General features: G+C 48.0%; 1 protein-coding gene across 2 annotated transcripts in view; it reads right to left on the bottom strand.

The window, feature by feature from the left end:
• Positions 1-12,465, bottom strand: part of RUVBL1 (RuvB like AAA ATPase 1) — a 37,286-nt gene extending 24,821 nt beyond the window's left edge. The window contains exons 1-3 of one of the 2 annotated variants that reach the window (XM_040995305.1): positions 12,226-12,465; positions 8,931-9,017; positions 5,596-5,728 (exon numbers count right to left, since the gene is read on the bottom strand). In XM_040995305.1, the coding sequence (XP_040851239.1) occupies positions 5,596-5,728; positions 8,931-9,017; positions 12,226-12,366 (361 nt within the window). In that variant the 5' untranslated portion in view covers positions 12,367-12,465. The remainder of the gene's footprint in view (positions 1-5,595; positions 5,729-8,930; positions 9,018-12,225) is intronic. The other variant, XM_040995306.1, reaches the window with a different exon arrangement.
• Between the last annotated feature and the right edge of the window lie 4,468 nt (positions 12,466-16,933).

The following is a 16,933-nucleotide window of genomic DNA, read 5'->3' as shown; positions in this document are numbered from 1 at the left end:
AAATCTTTCAGGAATAAACAAACAAACAAACAAACAAACAAAGGGCCTGGTGAGATAACCAAGTGGCTAAATCCTTGCCTTACACGCACCAGGCTCATATGTGGGCACCAGTTCATACCCCAACTGCTCTACTCCCCATTCAGCTCCTTGGTTGAGGCCTGAAAAAGCAGTCGAGGACGGTCCAAAGCCTGGGACCCTGCACCTATGTGGGAGACCCAGAGGAGGCTCCCGGCTCCTGGCTTCAGATCAGATCAGCCTAGCCACTGAGAACATTTGGGAAGTGAATCAGAGACAGATCATTCTGCCTCTCCTCTTGTAAACCTGCCTTTCCAATAAAAAGGAATAAATCTTAGAAAAAAAAAAAAGAAAGAAACTGTTCAATATCTGAGAACTCATCATGGTATGCTCTTTGATTCATGCTCTTTTCTATATGCACATTATAGTCAATAACATTTACATTAAAGTGAGGAAAAAAGGAAATGAGATTTTACTAACAAAGCAAAGATAATTATTAGCAACTGAATGTTTTCTTAAATAAGAAGGCAAACAGTATTGAGTGTGGCTTTTCTGCAAACATAAATTACACACACAAGTATATAAGCTGCCTGGATGATCCTAAGGCACAACCTCCGAGGAGAACCACTTATTTAAGGAAGAAATTAAGAACTGAAGGTCAGAGTTAGAGAGAAAGACCTTCCATCCACTGCCAAAGGAACTTGGTCTCCTTGCTGTTAAAGCTGCCTGGTCCTGATCTGGAAACATCCCCAGGCACAAATGGCCATCCCAGCACGTGCTCTCGGTCACTTTTCCATTATCTTATCATTGCCTTCTCCATCCCAGAAACCCAATCAGGACAAAGACTCTTGAGGAGTAAAGTTCAAGTTTTATTCTACCTTCCTTTCATCTGATAGCTATAAATGGAAGTTTTGGAACAGCCCCAAAGAGAAAACATTCTTTACTTTTCCCTATCAGATCCTTATTTCCTGAACACAAGACAAAGATTTCCAAACACAATGAATGTATCAGAAGACTGCCACAAACTTGGAGTACGCTGCACTTTTACAATTAATGTTGACTTTTTTAATGAAACCTTTTCAATGCCATGGAGATAAAGTCCTTCCGATGGAATGCTTCCCTGTATTTACTGCTGGACGGTTATGACATGAAATTCCTTGAGTCGGGAAGAAAGGCATTCCCGTCTCTCACTAGTGCCCATATTTATTTAGAAGTGGCTCTGTGCTGACAAGCGGGCAGGGGACCTGGCTCAGGGACAATGCAGCAGGCTGTTAGCCAGGAAGGGGGCTGAGCGGGCGCTATCTCTGGCAACGACAACACAAATGACACGGGTTTCATCTGCTGGCTCAGGTTTCTAAATCCCTGACAGGGACCTTCATCACGTCAAGGAAGCAGCACAGCCTCCTTGCTTTTCATTTCTGCTCGGCTCCTCGCTTCCTCCCCACCCCCTGCCAACTTCTCAGGAATTCAAAGGCCCAGGGAGATGGGTAGGGCTCCTTTAGGGACAGGCTTTATTTGATGGTGGGGATCAAGAAATTTCTCTTCACTTGGCTGCCATCAGAAGAAAGGTACTGCTCCTTGCCCTCAAAAATGGTGAATCGCAAAATGAATGCCAACATAATTCATCCCTGTCCTAATTTTAAAGCATTTAAGTTAAGCAAATCAAACATATGCACCCAGTCCATGGGAAGGCAGTTGTATCAGATTTTATCGATGTTAGAAAAGCATTTTAGGGGTAGTGTTGTGGTACAGGGAGCTAAGCTGCTGTAATAATACTCGTGTCCCGTATCCAAGGGCCACTCTGAGCCCCTGGGTGCTGGCTCCAGCCTGGCCCTCGCTGCTGGGGCCACCTGGGGAGTGAGCCTGCAGGGGGAAGTTCTCTCCCTCTCCCTCCATCACTCCATCTTTCAAACAAACCAGTAAGTTAACCAACAAATGTCTCAAGCAGCTTCTACTGTTACCTGAGTTCAATAAAATGGCCATGTTCAAATAAGGAACACCAGGGTGGGCGCTAGGCATAGCAGCCAAGTCGGCCTGGGATGCGTGCAGCTCACAGCACAGGGCTCGGCTGCAAGTCCCGCTCCTCCGCTCCCAGCCCGGCTTCCTGCTGACGGGAATGCTGGGAGGTGGCAGCTTCCGCCTGGCCCAACCCTGGTTTTTGTGGACATTAGAGGAAACCAGCAGATGGGAGAGCTGTCACTCTTTCACATAAAATGAAAAATGGACGAACAAACAGAACAAGGCCTCTGAGAGGCCTGTGAACCAAAACTCCCAAGGAGAAGTCTACCTTTAATGATGCAGGCTGAACCTCACACACATGAACGCTCAGTGTCAACTCAGCAAGACACAAAACACTCGGGTCCAACCCCAGCTAGAGAGAGCTCAGAAAGCATAAAAGAAGTCACAGTGCTGAGACACGGAAGGGGCCCCTGGCTCCTGGCTCAGCACTGGCTCAGCACTGGCTCAGCACTGGCTCAGCTCCAGCCATTGTATTCAACTGGGGAGTGAACCCACAGTGGATGCAATATCTTTCTCTGTCTCTCCTTCTGTCTGTAAGTCTGATTTTCCAATAAAAATGGATTTAAAAAAATAAAAATTGTTTTGAGACACAAGGATGGATGGGGAATGCATGCCACGCCTGCACATATCACACAGAGGGTGCCCTGTGGCAGAGCAGACACTGCGATCAGCAGGAGAGGGTGACATCGAGGGCTGGCCTGCTCTGTGCCTTGAGCTCAGCGGTTACTGCATAAGCATTTGCAATCCATTTGTGTTGTATGCATTTTTCCATATACATTTGCCATACTTCACTTTAAAATGTACCCAAAGGGGCCTGGCACAATGGCCTAGTGGCTGAAGTTCTCACTTTGATTGCACTGGGATCCCATATGGGCTCCAGTTTGTGCTTTGGCAGCCCCACTTCCCATCCAGCTCCCTGCTTGTGGCCTGGGAAAGCAGTCAGGGACGGCCCAAAGCCTTGGGACCCTGCACCCCATGGGAGACCTGGAGGAAGCTCCTGGCCACTTGGGGAGTGAACCAGCAGATGGAAGACTCTTCTCTCTGTCTCTCCTTCTCTCTGTGGACTTTTCAATAAAAATAAGTAAATCTTCAAAAATAAATAAATTATATCAAAAGAAACCCCAGTGTTTCATGGTAAAAGATGCTTCTACTTAGAAATATTTTATGGTTTTGGACCCATCACGTTAGACTAATAGCTTAAGTCCTTGCCTTGCATGTGCTGGGATCCCATATGGGCACCCGTTCTTGTACCCGCTGCTCCACTTCCCTTCCGGCTCCCTGTCTGTGGACTGGGAAAGCAGTAAGGACAGTGCAAAGCCTTGAGATTCTGCAACCGCATGGGAGATCCAGAAGAAGCTCCCAATTCCTGTCTTCGGACTGGTTCAGTTCCAGCCATTGTGGCCTTTTGGGGAGTGAACCAGCAGACAGAAGATCCTTCCCTCTATAAATCTGCCTACCCAATCAAAATAAATAAATAAATCTCAAAACAAAAGTTAAACACTGCCCACTGTATCCCTGGATAAGTACCCAACCTGGGGCAGGTGTTAGATGCAGCGCATTAAGCTGCTGCTTGGGAAGCCTGCATCCTGTACCATCATGCCTAAGATCAAGTCTTGTCTGGCTTCCAATCCAGCTTCCTGCTCAGGCCTGCGCTGGGCTTTAACAGGATGGCTTAGGGACCTGAGTCCCTGGTACCCACAGGGGCCCTCGATGAAGCTCCAGGTTATTGGAATTTGCTTAGCCCAGCCTCAACATTGCAGACATGTGGGAGTGAACCAGTGGACAGAGCACAGCCCTTTCTCTTGGTCACTCTGCCTTTCAAATAAATAAACTTCTTATAAAAAGATTTATTCATACATTGGAAAGTCAGAGTGACAGAGACAGATAAAGAGAGAAAGTAGAGAAAGAGCGATCTCCCAACTGCCGGATCACTCCCCAGGTGGCTGCAACGCCTGCGACAGGAGCAGGCTAAAACCAGGAGCTGGAAACCTCCGGCTCTCCCATGTGGGTACAGGGGTCAAAGTACCTGGGTCATCCTCTGCTGCCCTCCCAGGCCACCAGCAGGGAGCTGGATCACAAGTAGAGCAGCCAAGATTTGAATCAATACCAACATGGGATGCCTGTCTCAGGCAGTGGCTTAACCCACTAATTCAGCAACAGTATAATAAATAAATAAATATATTATATAGATAGATAGATAGATAAATAGATATAGATATAGATCCAAACTACTCCTTCTCATACCTTCCCATCTGTAAAACTGGCCAGCCCAGGGAATTGGCCTCCACTCTTTCCAGGGGCCACAAGCTCTACCACATCAGTGCACCCAGAATCTAACCAATGAGCACCTCAGCTCCAGCACTCCCGTGCAAGCCACTGTCACCTCCTACTGACGTCTTAACTCATCTTTTTCATGCTCACCCTTCCACATCAGACAGGGGGATCTTATAAAACCAAACCCATCCACATGGCTCCTTTGCACTCTCCAACTACTTCTTTTGTCCAGCATAAAATCTAAAGCCCTAACCAGCACCTAAGGCTCCACATGACCTGACCCTTCAACCATACTGAAAGGTACATTAGTCTTAGATTTTTACTATTTCCTCACTGTTCTCTGTTACTTGCATGACAAACAAGCTCTGTAACTCCCAGTTACACCCAGCAAGCACACCCTGAGGAGAGACTGGTATGAGTGCCCAGAGACATGCAGGAGGACGCGTTTTGAAAACCAAAAGTTGAAAAGAAATCTAAATGCCAAGAAGCCAGCATGGCTGCTAATGCACGCTGTGCAGCAGCGACAGGGAAGGAGCTACGCGCATAAACGGGCCTGAGGACACCTAGGATGAGCCCAGGTGACACTAGCAGAAATGGGGCCAGAAAAGCGGCCTAGAAACTGGCAAGAGGGAAGCACCCAGGGAAAGGCTGCGTGCTCCTCAGTGGATCTTCTGAGTAAGCGGATGGCAGGCCACGCTGAGGTTCTGCTACTCAGCAACTGGGCCTCTACTGAGGTGTTCAACTGGAGGTTGCTTCTTCAAATGCGACATGCAGATTAACAACCTCAGACTGGGACAGTAACAGCCCCGGCTTAGGACAGACACTCAGCACAGTGACCTCAGGCCCCACGAGCCTAAAGCAAGCCTGAGGGCCCCACACAGCCGCCCCACTCCTGACAGGCCACGCCCCCCCCCCCCCCCCCCCCCCCGCCGGCTCCAGCACTAGGCAACATCTGGCAGAAGGGTACACAACGGTTTGGCTTAAGTTCAAATACTTTTCAGTTGATAGGCATCTCTAAAAGCAAAATAAGGCTGCCAGAAAAAAATTGGATTTTTTTTTTTAAGATCACTTTATAGCCACATTGATTCCAGTCTGGTAAAAAGATCCACCTTTGCATTGAGACAAGAAAAAAACTGGGCTTTGGTTTTGCTTGCAAAGACAATGACCATCGTGCCAAAAGAAAACCAGCAGGGTAACAGACACAAGTCCTAAAGGCATGTCCACAAGGGAACAGCCTCGCAGTGCCGGGCAAGCGAGAACAACTCCTCCCACCAGCGTGCCACTCACCGATGGCCCTGCGGAAGTTCTCCATCAGCACCTCTGTCTTCTTGATCTCCGTCGAGTAAACTTCACTCCCCACCATTGGGCAGAAAGGGACCTTACTACCCAGCTCCTGAGCAATAGCCAGGGCCAGAGCTGTCTGCAGAGGGAACAAATGGAAACATGTCTGTTCTCAGGATGACTTGGAAACACCCCATGCTAACAAAGATGCCAAACATTGTCAACTCAAGAGCTCAGTCCTTCCCGGTTTCACACAACGAATGTTTGATATCGTGTTCCATCAAGCTGTATCACGAATGGTGTTTTTCACCATCTCCATGATTAGCAACTCTCACTGAGACTCACCCAGCACAGGCCTAACCTAAGTGTTTCTCACAACTCTCACCGTTGCCCCAGGAAGAAGGTACCAAGTTCTTACTACTGTACTGACAAAGGGGCAGTGACGGAAAGTGATGGGGACACAGCCTGGGGGCCACCCTCCACAGAAGGGCAGAGAGGAGCTTCACCCTCTGCCAGGGACCCAGGGATCATGGCCCCGCCAGGGTTAGCACAGTCTTCCACCACTGCCCCCTACGGGCTACGAAGCAGGCTCTGGCCTAACAGTTCGGCCTTCTCATTCCACAGCTAGAGGAACAATGCCTCCCCACGACACATCAGAAATCAGTCAGGAGGGAACAAACCACTTGCTATCATTCAGTCTCAAGGAGGCCACAGACAGGGGGCAATGGCGCATCAGGTAGGATGGTGAGTATGAACCGGTCTTAATAAGACACACCTGTACATGCCGGGGCAAACACAGATCTACTCTGGTGCGACAGCTACACTTGGGAGATGCTAAACAGAACCGGACTGAACACACAGCCAGTCAAACGCCAAGCATGAAAAGCAAGCGCTTTAAGGTTGGTACAGGGTTAGGAAATGCCATGGCCTTTGAATGCTATTTTCATCTTTCCTAACTTTAAAACATGAGCATGAGCGAAGTCAGTTCCCAAGTGAGGCCGGAGGAAAACAAACTTGCCACTGAAAAACAGAGTCTGAGGTGGCATTGTAAATGGGTGGGGGGAAGCCAGGTCCTCCGAGGATCCCTTTCCAGCACTGAGATGGCAAAATCTGCTGGGAAAACCAGCCTGCAGCACCAGGCAAGAAGCACTAACCCAGGGCACCAACGCTAGACTTTAGTCACACTCCTGCCACTGATTTTCCGTGTGACCGTGGCCACATGGCAAATCGCTGGTGTTCAATTTCCTTATCTGTCAAACAGAAGTATTAAAATATTAGGTTAGATCAAAGATAGCAAATTAGTCACCCACAAACTGGTTCTGTTTGGACTGAGTATGTGTGCGTGTGTGTGTTTATGTATTTGAAAGACAGAGTTTGAAATTTAAGTAGCAACAGCCATATGGTATGCCAGCAAGGCAGGCAGAGATGTAATCTGCTAAGCCACAGCACCGGCCCTTATACATGCTCTTAAGCTCAATATATTGACAGTTTCTTATCTTTTTTTTTCCCCAAATCTATTTACTTTTTTAAAAATGATTTATTTATCTTTATGGCAAAATAAGATATACAGAGAGGAAGAGAGACAGAGAGGAAGATCTTCCGTCCGATGATTCACTCCCCAAATGACCACAACGGCCGGGCGGGTGCTGGGCTGATCCAGAGCCAGGAGCCTCTTCTGGGTCTCCCACACGGGTGCAGGGTCCCAAAGCTTTGGACCGTCCTCGACTGCTCTCCCAGGCCACAAGCAGGGAGCTGGAAGGAAGTGGGGCTGCTGGGATTAGAACTGGTACCCATATGGGATCCTGGTGCGTTCAAGGCAAGGACTTTAGCTGCAAGGCCACTGTGCCGGGCGCAACCCTAAGCTTTTCCACTCACAGCCTTGCAGAAAAAAATCTCTGAAAATGATGTCCTGGGCCCAGCACAGCAGCCTAGCAGCTAAAGTCCTCACCTTTAAAGCACCAGGATCCCATATGGGCGCTGGTTCTATTCCCAGCAGCCCCACTTTCCACCCAGCTCCCTGCTTGAGACCTGGGAGAGCAGTCGAGGTGAATCATCGGATAGAAGATCTTCCTCTGTCTCTCCTCCTCTCTGTATATCTGACTTTGCAATAAAAAATAAATAAATCTTTAAAACAACAAAAAAAAATTATGTGCTTTATGAAGAAAACAAATGGACAGAAGAAAGTCTGTGAGTTAGCAGTAGTACGCCAAGGGGAACACGCTGGATGCACTGGTGCTGTGACAAGGCCCTGTGGCACGGCCCTTCCCAGTGCAAACACATTTCTCACAGACAAGCTATGACACACCATCAGTTCAGCAGCACAATTCCAAGGGGCCGGTGAGGTGGTGTACCACGCTACATTGCTGCCTAGTAATGCTGGAATTCCACGTGGGAACAGGCCCGAGCCCCAGCTGCTCCACCTCCAACACAAGTCCCTGTTAATGTTCCTGGGAAAGTAGCAGAAGATGGTCCAACACCTTGGCCCCGCAGTCATGTGGGAGACCCAGAAAAGGCCCCAGGCTTCTGGCTTCAGCCGGGCCTGTCCTAGCCACTGCAGCCAAAGAAGAGCAAACCAAAATGTGCGGGAGACCTTTCTTTTTCACTGTAACTTTGCCTTTCACATAAATACAATAAGCCTTTAAAAATATATATACAGAGAGGAGAAGAGACAAAGAGGAAGATCTTCTGTCCAATAGTTTACTCTGAAGGTCAAATACGGCATCTTGACCCTTCTGCTCCCCCAGCCCCTGCCCGGCCTCCGGCTCACATCCCAGCGGCACTGAGGAGCTCTCCACTCCCGACTCATCTAGCTCGAACCACAACGGCTCCCTGTCTTCCTGTACTGCGGGACTGCAGCCTCTTGAGGTAAAAATCACACCTCTAATTCCTTGTTCCTATTTTTTTTCCTTCATTTCTCACACAGCCAAAATAGTGATGGGTTCAAGGGAGCGATTAGAAAACGGCTACTGACTCATTTTCTTTCCTCCTCAAGTAAGTCGTCTCTCCAAAGATTTTTTATATACATGTATATAAAGCCGTGGGCCAACAGAAATGTATTTCCAAAGCAAAGGACACTTGAAAGAGATAAAGGACAAATTCTAGAGACAATGAGAGCCCTCTGAGGACTTCATTCTTTCTTCTCTGGAGTTAGGCCAGGATAACGGGAAATAAAGAAGCCCGAGTCTTAGATACTCCATTGTATTACTGCACATTAGTTTTTAAAACATACACATAACCAATTTAGCTAAACAAAGACAGGTTAAGACATAAATTCAATTTGGCTTAAGCATTAGACTCATTCTCTTGGGTAGCTCTAAAACGAAATGAGAGAAAATGAATACCTTGCCAGTTCCAGGAGGTCCTGCCAACAAGACAGCTCTTCCAGCCATTTTCTTGCTTTTGATTAATTCTACTATGACACCACATGCCTACAAATCACAATGGAAAGGAACAATAAATCAACATGAAAACATTTCACGGGGAGAAAGAATTCAGCCCTCGGTCCACACCGTTCACGCAACTCCTCCCACTGACGTGGAGTACCAGTAGGCTATGGGCCAGGGCCCCCAAGCAGCAGGGGACAGCCCTGGGATCCTGGAGTTCAAGTTCTGTCAGAGGCTAAAGTTCTGCCTCACATGCACCACATCCCATATGGGTACAAGTTCACATCCTGGTTGCTCCACTTCCCGTCCAGCTCCCTGCTTGTGGCCTGGGAAAGCAGTTGAGGATAGTCCAAAGCTTTGGGATCCTGCACCCACATGGGAGACCCAGAAGAGGCTCCTGGCCGGAGATCAGATCAGCTCAGCTCTGTTGTGGCCACTTGGGGAGTGAACCAGCAGATATTTCTCTCTGTCTGCTTCTCGCTCTAAATGTGACTTTCCAATAAATAAGTAAATCTTTAAAAAAAAAAAAAAAAGGAAAGAGACAGAGAGCTTTCACGAGATTCTGAAAGTAACTCACTAACAGTGAAGAATCCACAATACCCACTTCTAGAAGGCCCTCAGTGAACACCACAGACCAGTGGCACGACTAGGTCCACTGAATGCCTTCTGAAGCCCCAAGACTACACTGCTCAATCACCTGCTAGTACGTTTTATACACACAGACGCACAGATAGTCACAGCACTGAGGGCCTATGTCCAGGACTCCATCATATGAATTCTGTTTCCTTGAGTTAATAACTGATCTACAACCTAAGAGGTACATTCACCTGGGGCCAGCACAGTGGCATGCTCATTTTCCACCTGCATTGCCAGCATCCTATGTAAGCCCTGGTTCGTGTCCCAGCCGCTCCACTTCTCATCCAGCTCCCTGCTGATGGCCTGAGCAAGCAAGCAACGGAGGATGGCCCAAGACCTCAGGCTCCTGCACCCACTTGGGAGACCCAGATGAAACTCCTAGCTAGCTTCAGACTGGTCCCACTCTGTGGCAGTCACCTGCCAGTGAACCAGTGGATGGACAATAACTCTCTGTAGCTCTTTTACATGCAAAAAAAAAAAAAAAAATCAATGAACAGGGCCCGGCACAGTAGCCCATTGGCCAAAATCCTTGCCTTGCATGCGCCGGGATCCCATATGGGCACCGGTTTGTGTCCTAGCTATGCCACTTCCATCCAGCTCCCTACTTGTGGCCTAGGAAAGCAATTTAGGATGGCCCAAAGCCTTGGGACCCTGCACCCATATGGAAGACCAGGAAGAAGCTACTGGCTCCTGGCTTCAGATCGGCTCAATTCCAGCCATTGCAGCTTCTTGGGGAGTAAACCAGCCAATGAAAGATCCTTCTCTCTGTCTTTCCTTCTTTCTGTAAACCTGCATTTCCAATGAAAATAAACATTTTTTAAAAAGATTTATTTATTTTCACTGGAAAGACAGATTTAGAGAGAAGAAGAGACAGAAAGACCTTCCATCTGCTGGTTTACTTGCCAAACGACAACGGTCGGTCAGAGCTGAGTTGATCTGGAGCCAGGAGCCTCCTCCAGGTCTCACACCCCAAGGCCCTCTGCTTTCCAGGGCCATAAACAGAGAGCCAGATGGGGAGTGGAGCAACTGCAGCATGAAATGAACCTGTGCTCACATGGGATGCCTGTGGCTGCAGGTAAAGAAGAAGCCAACTGAGCCAATGCACCAACCCCAATAAGTAAATCTTAAAAAAAAATGTACATTCTCCTCGCCTGAAGAAAGGCAGTGACTTCCTGTCCCTGCTGGCAGGCTCTTGTGAATTTGTCCTTTCTCCCTGGCTTTCCCATGGGCTATGAAGTGCTGGGTCACACAGCGCAGCAGCCACTCAAACACGTGTGCGCAAGGGCTATGTGTATGTGTAAGATCTCACTGCTGCCTCGGTGACCATGCAGGCCTAGAAGATGGCTTCCAGACACCGTTCTGCTACCAAGATACCCACTTCTGTCGTCCCACACAATCTCATGACAGGATCTTCAGCTGTGGAGCTCTCGGGGACACTCAGTAAAGGAGCGAAGCCTTTCCAAGCCTTGGGTACACGTCCTCAATTAGACTAGAACCTCTTCTACTCGCTCTCCCTCAGCCGACCCCGTCCCCACCTTCTCGCTAGCCAGACACACGGTCAATCCTCACCTAACAACAGAAAAGGCCTTGGAATCTAACTATGTCACACAAGGGCACCAGGCGGGCTGCTGCGTCGAACAGCACCATAGCAGAACCTGGTCCCCCAGGTAGGCTTGAGCGACGCAGCAGCAGAGAGAAGGGCATGGTTTCTGGAGGCACATGCCCTTGAGTCTAACTCCTGCCTCTCCCACCAGCAGGGTGACCTTAACCTACGGGGCCAGGAGGTCACGTCTGTGCTGAAAGGCGAAGCGGTGAGACATCCGGTTGTTTATGATATACTCTGAAATGTCAAAGTGGGTTGGTAGATGGATACATGATACATAAAGCAACAGTGAAATACTAACTGTAGAACTTGGGCAAACATGTCAACTTTTTTTGCATTTGAGAAGTACAGTACTAAAGTAGGAGAGGAAGATGATTAGACTGGAAACAAAAAGCAAGACAACCGGAACACAGCACAAGGCTTGGCCCAATCAGTGTTGGCTACCGGCAGTAACAGGTGTTTAGCCAAGTGAAGGTCCGATGTTTCCATTTTGGAAAGAGGATGCTCAGAAGAGAAACCAGCGGGTCTTCCTTGGCCATTTGTATTAGAAGCAACAGTTCCTGCCCCGTCTTAAGTAAAAGACTTTGTAGTTTTTGAGCCTCCAGGGTCATGGCCCCAGGCCTAGAGCACGGGAAGAGCTGAGAAGGAGGCGGGAACACACGCAGGTGCAAGTGCCAGTTTTCCCATTACTAAACTGATGGCAAGCAGGCAAGTGGCAAAACAGTAACTCACGTGGATGAACTTGGCATCACTCGACAAAAGTAATGAAAGCAGTCCCTACAAGACTGGACTCGTCAGACTGCCCCTCTCTCCGCGCCTGCTACGCCTCTCCCTCAGCTCTCCGGCCTGGACCACCTGCCGTAGGGACGTCGCGGCCCTTTCTCCCACGCCCACCCGCGGAATGAGGCGTCCCTCCCTGCCTCCCCGGGCCCACTCTCACTACACCTGAGCAAACTCCGGGGCGGACTCCCTGAACGGCCCCGGCCCCCCACCTCCCCCATGCGCCCACCACACCTCACGCGCGTTCTCCTGGCCCACGAGTCCTGAGGCCGCCTGCTTGGCCAAGCCGCTCTCGTCCAGCCCCAGCCCTTTCACGTGGCTGTGGGAGGCGATGCGCTGCGTCTTGGTGGTGCTCTTCACCTCCTCGATTTTCATTTTTGCCGGGACGGGAGGCAAAACCAACGTGGAAAATCAGAACCTGATGCAGCGCGCCTGGCGCCCGGGTAACCATGCGGCTGTTACCAGGGCCGTTTGTAAAAGCCCGCCTATATCTTTTCCCCATTGGCGAAGAAGGGAACACCTCCGTTCTCCATTGGTTTGTTCCCGCGTCCATCGCGGTTGCCGGTGGAGCCCCGCCCACTCACTTCCGGTTGTGTTACTGAATTGAATTTCCCCTTGAGCGCCTCTTCCTGCCCGGGTGATGACAGTAAGGCAGAGATGTCCCGCGGTGAGGGTTGTTCCTTGGGCGATGCTAGCAGGTGGTACCGCGAGTCCAGATTTTAATCGTGTCGTTTTATCCATTTATCATATTTCCACGCCATATCTTTCTGCAGAGTGCAGGTTATTATCTTACAGAAAGTTATGACCTCAGGTTGGGGATAAAGCCAGCTACTGCCATCGCACCGGGGTTACGACGGAAATACCACCTTGGCGAGAAGTTTCTTGTCTGGAGAACTTGTACCGTGAGGTAAACTGGGACAGACACCCCTAGGTGGTGTGCCAGCACAGAGCAGGAGCCTCTGGAATAGCCTGGAAAGCTCTGGAAGGCACCCTGAAGGAATGAGGTCCAGCTGCAGTTCTGACATCATGTTACAGAAGAGAAATATACTGAGAATATACCCACTTGAAGTCGAATCCATCAGCGACGGTCACTAACTCTCACATTTCCTGTCTGATTATCTGTGTGATCATTGGACTCATGTTTGTCCTCTATAAAGTGCAAGCATTGTGCAAAATAACTGTGCGGTTTATTATTTTAGCCTCAGCTGGCACACATCTTATACCAGAGCACATAGCTCCTGTTCAATTCAAAAAAGGCTCTAGACCACACACACACAACTTGGAGGAATACATGCAGTTTTGCTGTATTCACTTATACTGGCTTTTATGGGAATTGGTAATGGACTGCCAGCAACAAATGGAATCTTCTAACATTTTTTTTCAGAGCCCCAAAGAGAAGAGGTCAGATCTGGACAAGCTGTTCCTGGCCGTTATGGTTCATCTAAAAACAGGGACCCCACAAAGTGGCTTAGAGTGTCACTGGCTTCTGCCTCGTCCTAAGGATTCTATACCAACGGTTCCTTGCGCTGCATCCACCGTGGAAGTGAAGTGCTCTGTGGGGCTGACCTCCTTGTAGGTATGGGCAGGAAAGGGAGCTTAGGATACTAACTCCAGGCCTCAGACCTGAACCAGCTTAGCATCCTCACATTATAGTGAGGAAATTGAGGCCCAAGGGAGAAGGGTCTGGACAAGGTCCCGGAGGAAAAGATGCCAGACCTGGCTGCAGAGTCAGATAGTTCTTTCATATCACCAGACAGCGATGTGGCAGACCAGTGTCCAAGATATCCACTGTGAACACAGCATAGGTGAGGGCCTGGTGCAGTGGCCTAGCAGCTAAAGTCCTCGCCTTACATGCACCGGGATCCCATATGGGAGCCGCTTCTGATCCCGGCAACCCTGCCTCTCATCTAGCTCCCTGACTGTGGCCTAGGAAAACAGTGGAGGACAGTACAAAGCCTTGGGTCCCTGCACCCATATGAGAGACCCAGAAGAGGCTCCTGGCTCCTGGCTTCAGGTAGCTAGGCCCTAACCATTTCAGCCATTTGGGGAGTGAATCAGCCGATGGAAAATCCTTCTCTCTGTAAGTGTGCCTTTCCAATGAAAGCAAATAAATCTTTTTTAAAAATGTACTTATCTGTCAATAGGTATTTGTGTTGCTTCTACTACTTGTCTATTGTGAATAACGCTGCTCTTTAGTTTCTATTGTATGAGAACGTGCGGTGGCTTAATGGGTTAATCCTCCTGCCTGCAGCGTCCTAACTGCTCCACTTCCAGTCTAGCTCCCTGTTTATGGATTAGTGAAGTGGTAAAGAGCTCAAATCCTTGGGTCCCTGCACCCCTGTGGGAACCAGAGGAAGCCCCTGGTTCCTGGTTTCAAAATGACTGAACTCTGGCCATTGTGGTCATTTGGGAAGTGAACCAGTAGAATACACCACTATGTAATACTTTGCATTGATAAAAGAAAGAGCCCCTGACGTGATTATCTCAGCTGCTTTATAAAAATACTGGCAAAGTCCTACAAACCTCTGTAATTGAAAGGAAATACAAAGGAACTTCCTCAACATGATGAAGGTCCTACGAGGATCCCTCCAAAAGCCCATGTACTTGAAAGGGAAGTTTCTTTGGGATCTAAAAATTTTTGAAGTCCATCATTTATTCATATTCATAGTCATTTTCCTTGGAACTTTGAAGACCCCTTGGATGCATGGGTTTAACAAAATTGACAGGAAAATAAAAATTAATTACTATTTCCACAAACTTTTGGAGGTACCTCCATATTTGAAAACCCACAGTTGATGTCATAGTCAATTATAAAGTACTGACACTTTCCCACTAAGATTCGAAACAAAGAAGCATGCCCACTTTGCCACTTGTGACCAACGCAGTATTGGAAGTTCTCCGCAGAGCAGTTGGGCAAGAAAAACAAATGAAAGTCTTGCCAAGTGGATAAAAAAGAAATGAAACTGCCTCCATTCTGATATGACATAATCCTACCTACATATAGAAAACCCTAAAGAACACACACACACACAGAGCAAATAAACCCAGTAAAATTGCAGGATATAATAGCACAAAAATCAACTTTTTTTAAATGCCTCGGCAGTGACCAACACAAAAAAGGAAAACAATTTTATTTGTAATAGTATCAAAAAACGTAAAATACTTAGGACACATATAAGGAGGTGCAAGGCTTCCTCACTGAAGACACAAACGAAACACTGGTAAAGGAAAGAGAGACTGCACCACTATAAACAGTCTAGCGTCATAGGTTAAAACACTTGCTGCTGTTAAGATGTCATACTGTGCACAACAATGTAAAAGAGGAATACAATCTACCAAGATCTACATGCCGTTAGAGTTTGAAGAAATTTTTTTGTAAATCCTAAAATCCATATACAGTTGCAACAAACCCCAGCTAGCCCATGACTCTACCCCCCAAAAAAACCTTGACACGGGACCTGGGGAGGGTAGGAAATTGGGTGGGCCTTCTCCCTTAATACCCCCCTTTAAACATGAAGGAAACAATATGGAAAAAATACTAGTCTTATTCACTTTCCTGTAGCCCTTGAACCTTTTTACCCTAATTAACTATGTAAAGATTGTCAAAATAAATTAAAAATTAAAGATTTATTTTTATTATTTTTTTTATTGGAAAGGCGGATATACAGAGAGGAGAGACAGAGAGGAAGATCTTCCGTCCGATGATTCACTCCCCAAGTGAGCGCAACGGGTCGATACTATGCCAATCTGAAGCCAGGAGCCTCTTCCAGGTCTCCCACGCGGGTACAGGGTCCCAAAGCTTTGGGCCGTCCTCGACTGCTTTCCCAGGCCACAGACAGGGAGCTGGAAGGGAAGCGGGGCTGCCGGGATTAGAACCGGCGCCCATATGGGATCCCGGGCGTGCAAGGCGAGGACCTTTAACCACTTGCGCCACCGCACCGGGCCCAATAAATTAAAAATTAAAAAAAAAAATCCTTGACAAACAAAATCAAGTTGGGAGAGTCCTAATTCCTGACTTCCAAACTTTGTGCACAGCTACAGTCAAAACGTACAGTGTTGGTGTAAACACTTGAGCAACACACTAGGAGAGCATGCCCGGAAATCAATGCTCATATGTGTGATTATACTTTTTTTTTCTCACAGGGAGCCAGGTCTGTTTAATGGGGGGGGAGGGACAGTCTGTTCAACAAATGTGGCTGGAAAAATTGGATATCTGCCTACAAAAAAATAAAGTTGGACCCTTAACGTTATCATGTACAAAAATTAATTCAAAATGGATGTTCTAAGTCTTTCCAATCTGATAGTGGAACTTGCACCAAGATGTAGATTTTCATGAAGACGCTTATGGGGAAAGCCTTTGTTCTCAGGGTTGACCTTTCCAAGATAGTAGAACATTGGAAGACCAAGAGACAAGATCAGAAAGGCATTCCTATTGATCAGCCAAGACTGATGTTTGTTGGCAAGCAATCGACTACAGCACTTGAAAGAAATCCACTCTTTGTGTCAGGTCTCCATGCTGGTAACCAAAGGAAGAATCGGGCAAATGTTCATGACCTTGTATTGTCGATGGTTTCTTGAACATGTCACCGATGGTGCAAGTAAAGGCAGAAACACTGGGTTAGTTGTAAACTTCACCAAAATAAAAGCTTTTGTGCATCAAAGGACACTATCAGAGGTGATGGCAGGTGCAATAGATACGATGCTGCTTAGGATGCCTGCAACCAATACAAGGACCTGTGGATTCAAGTCCCTGATCTGTTCTCAACTCAAGGTTCCGGCTTCTGTGTACTCTGAGATCAGCAGGTGACAGTTCCAAGAGTGAAGACTCTGCCATCCGTGTGGGAGACCCAGGCTGAGTCCGGTCCAGCCTCGGCTTTGAAGTGGCTGGTGCAGGCATTGGTGGAGTAATCCAGGGTAGGGAACATGTCTTTCTTTCTTTTTT

Source organism: Ochotona curzoniae, unplaced genomic scaffold, assembly GCF_017591425.1.
Source record: "Ochotona curzoniae isolate NIBS_2020 unplaced genomic scaffold, NIBS_Ocur_1.0 contig_908, whole genome shotgun sequence".
Classification (NCBI taxonomy): Eukaryota; Metazoa; Chordata; class Mammalia; order Lagomorpha; family Ochotonidae; genus Ochotona; species Ochotona curzoniae.
This window is presented reverse-complemented; position numbering and strand designations above follow the sequence as displayed.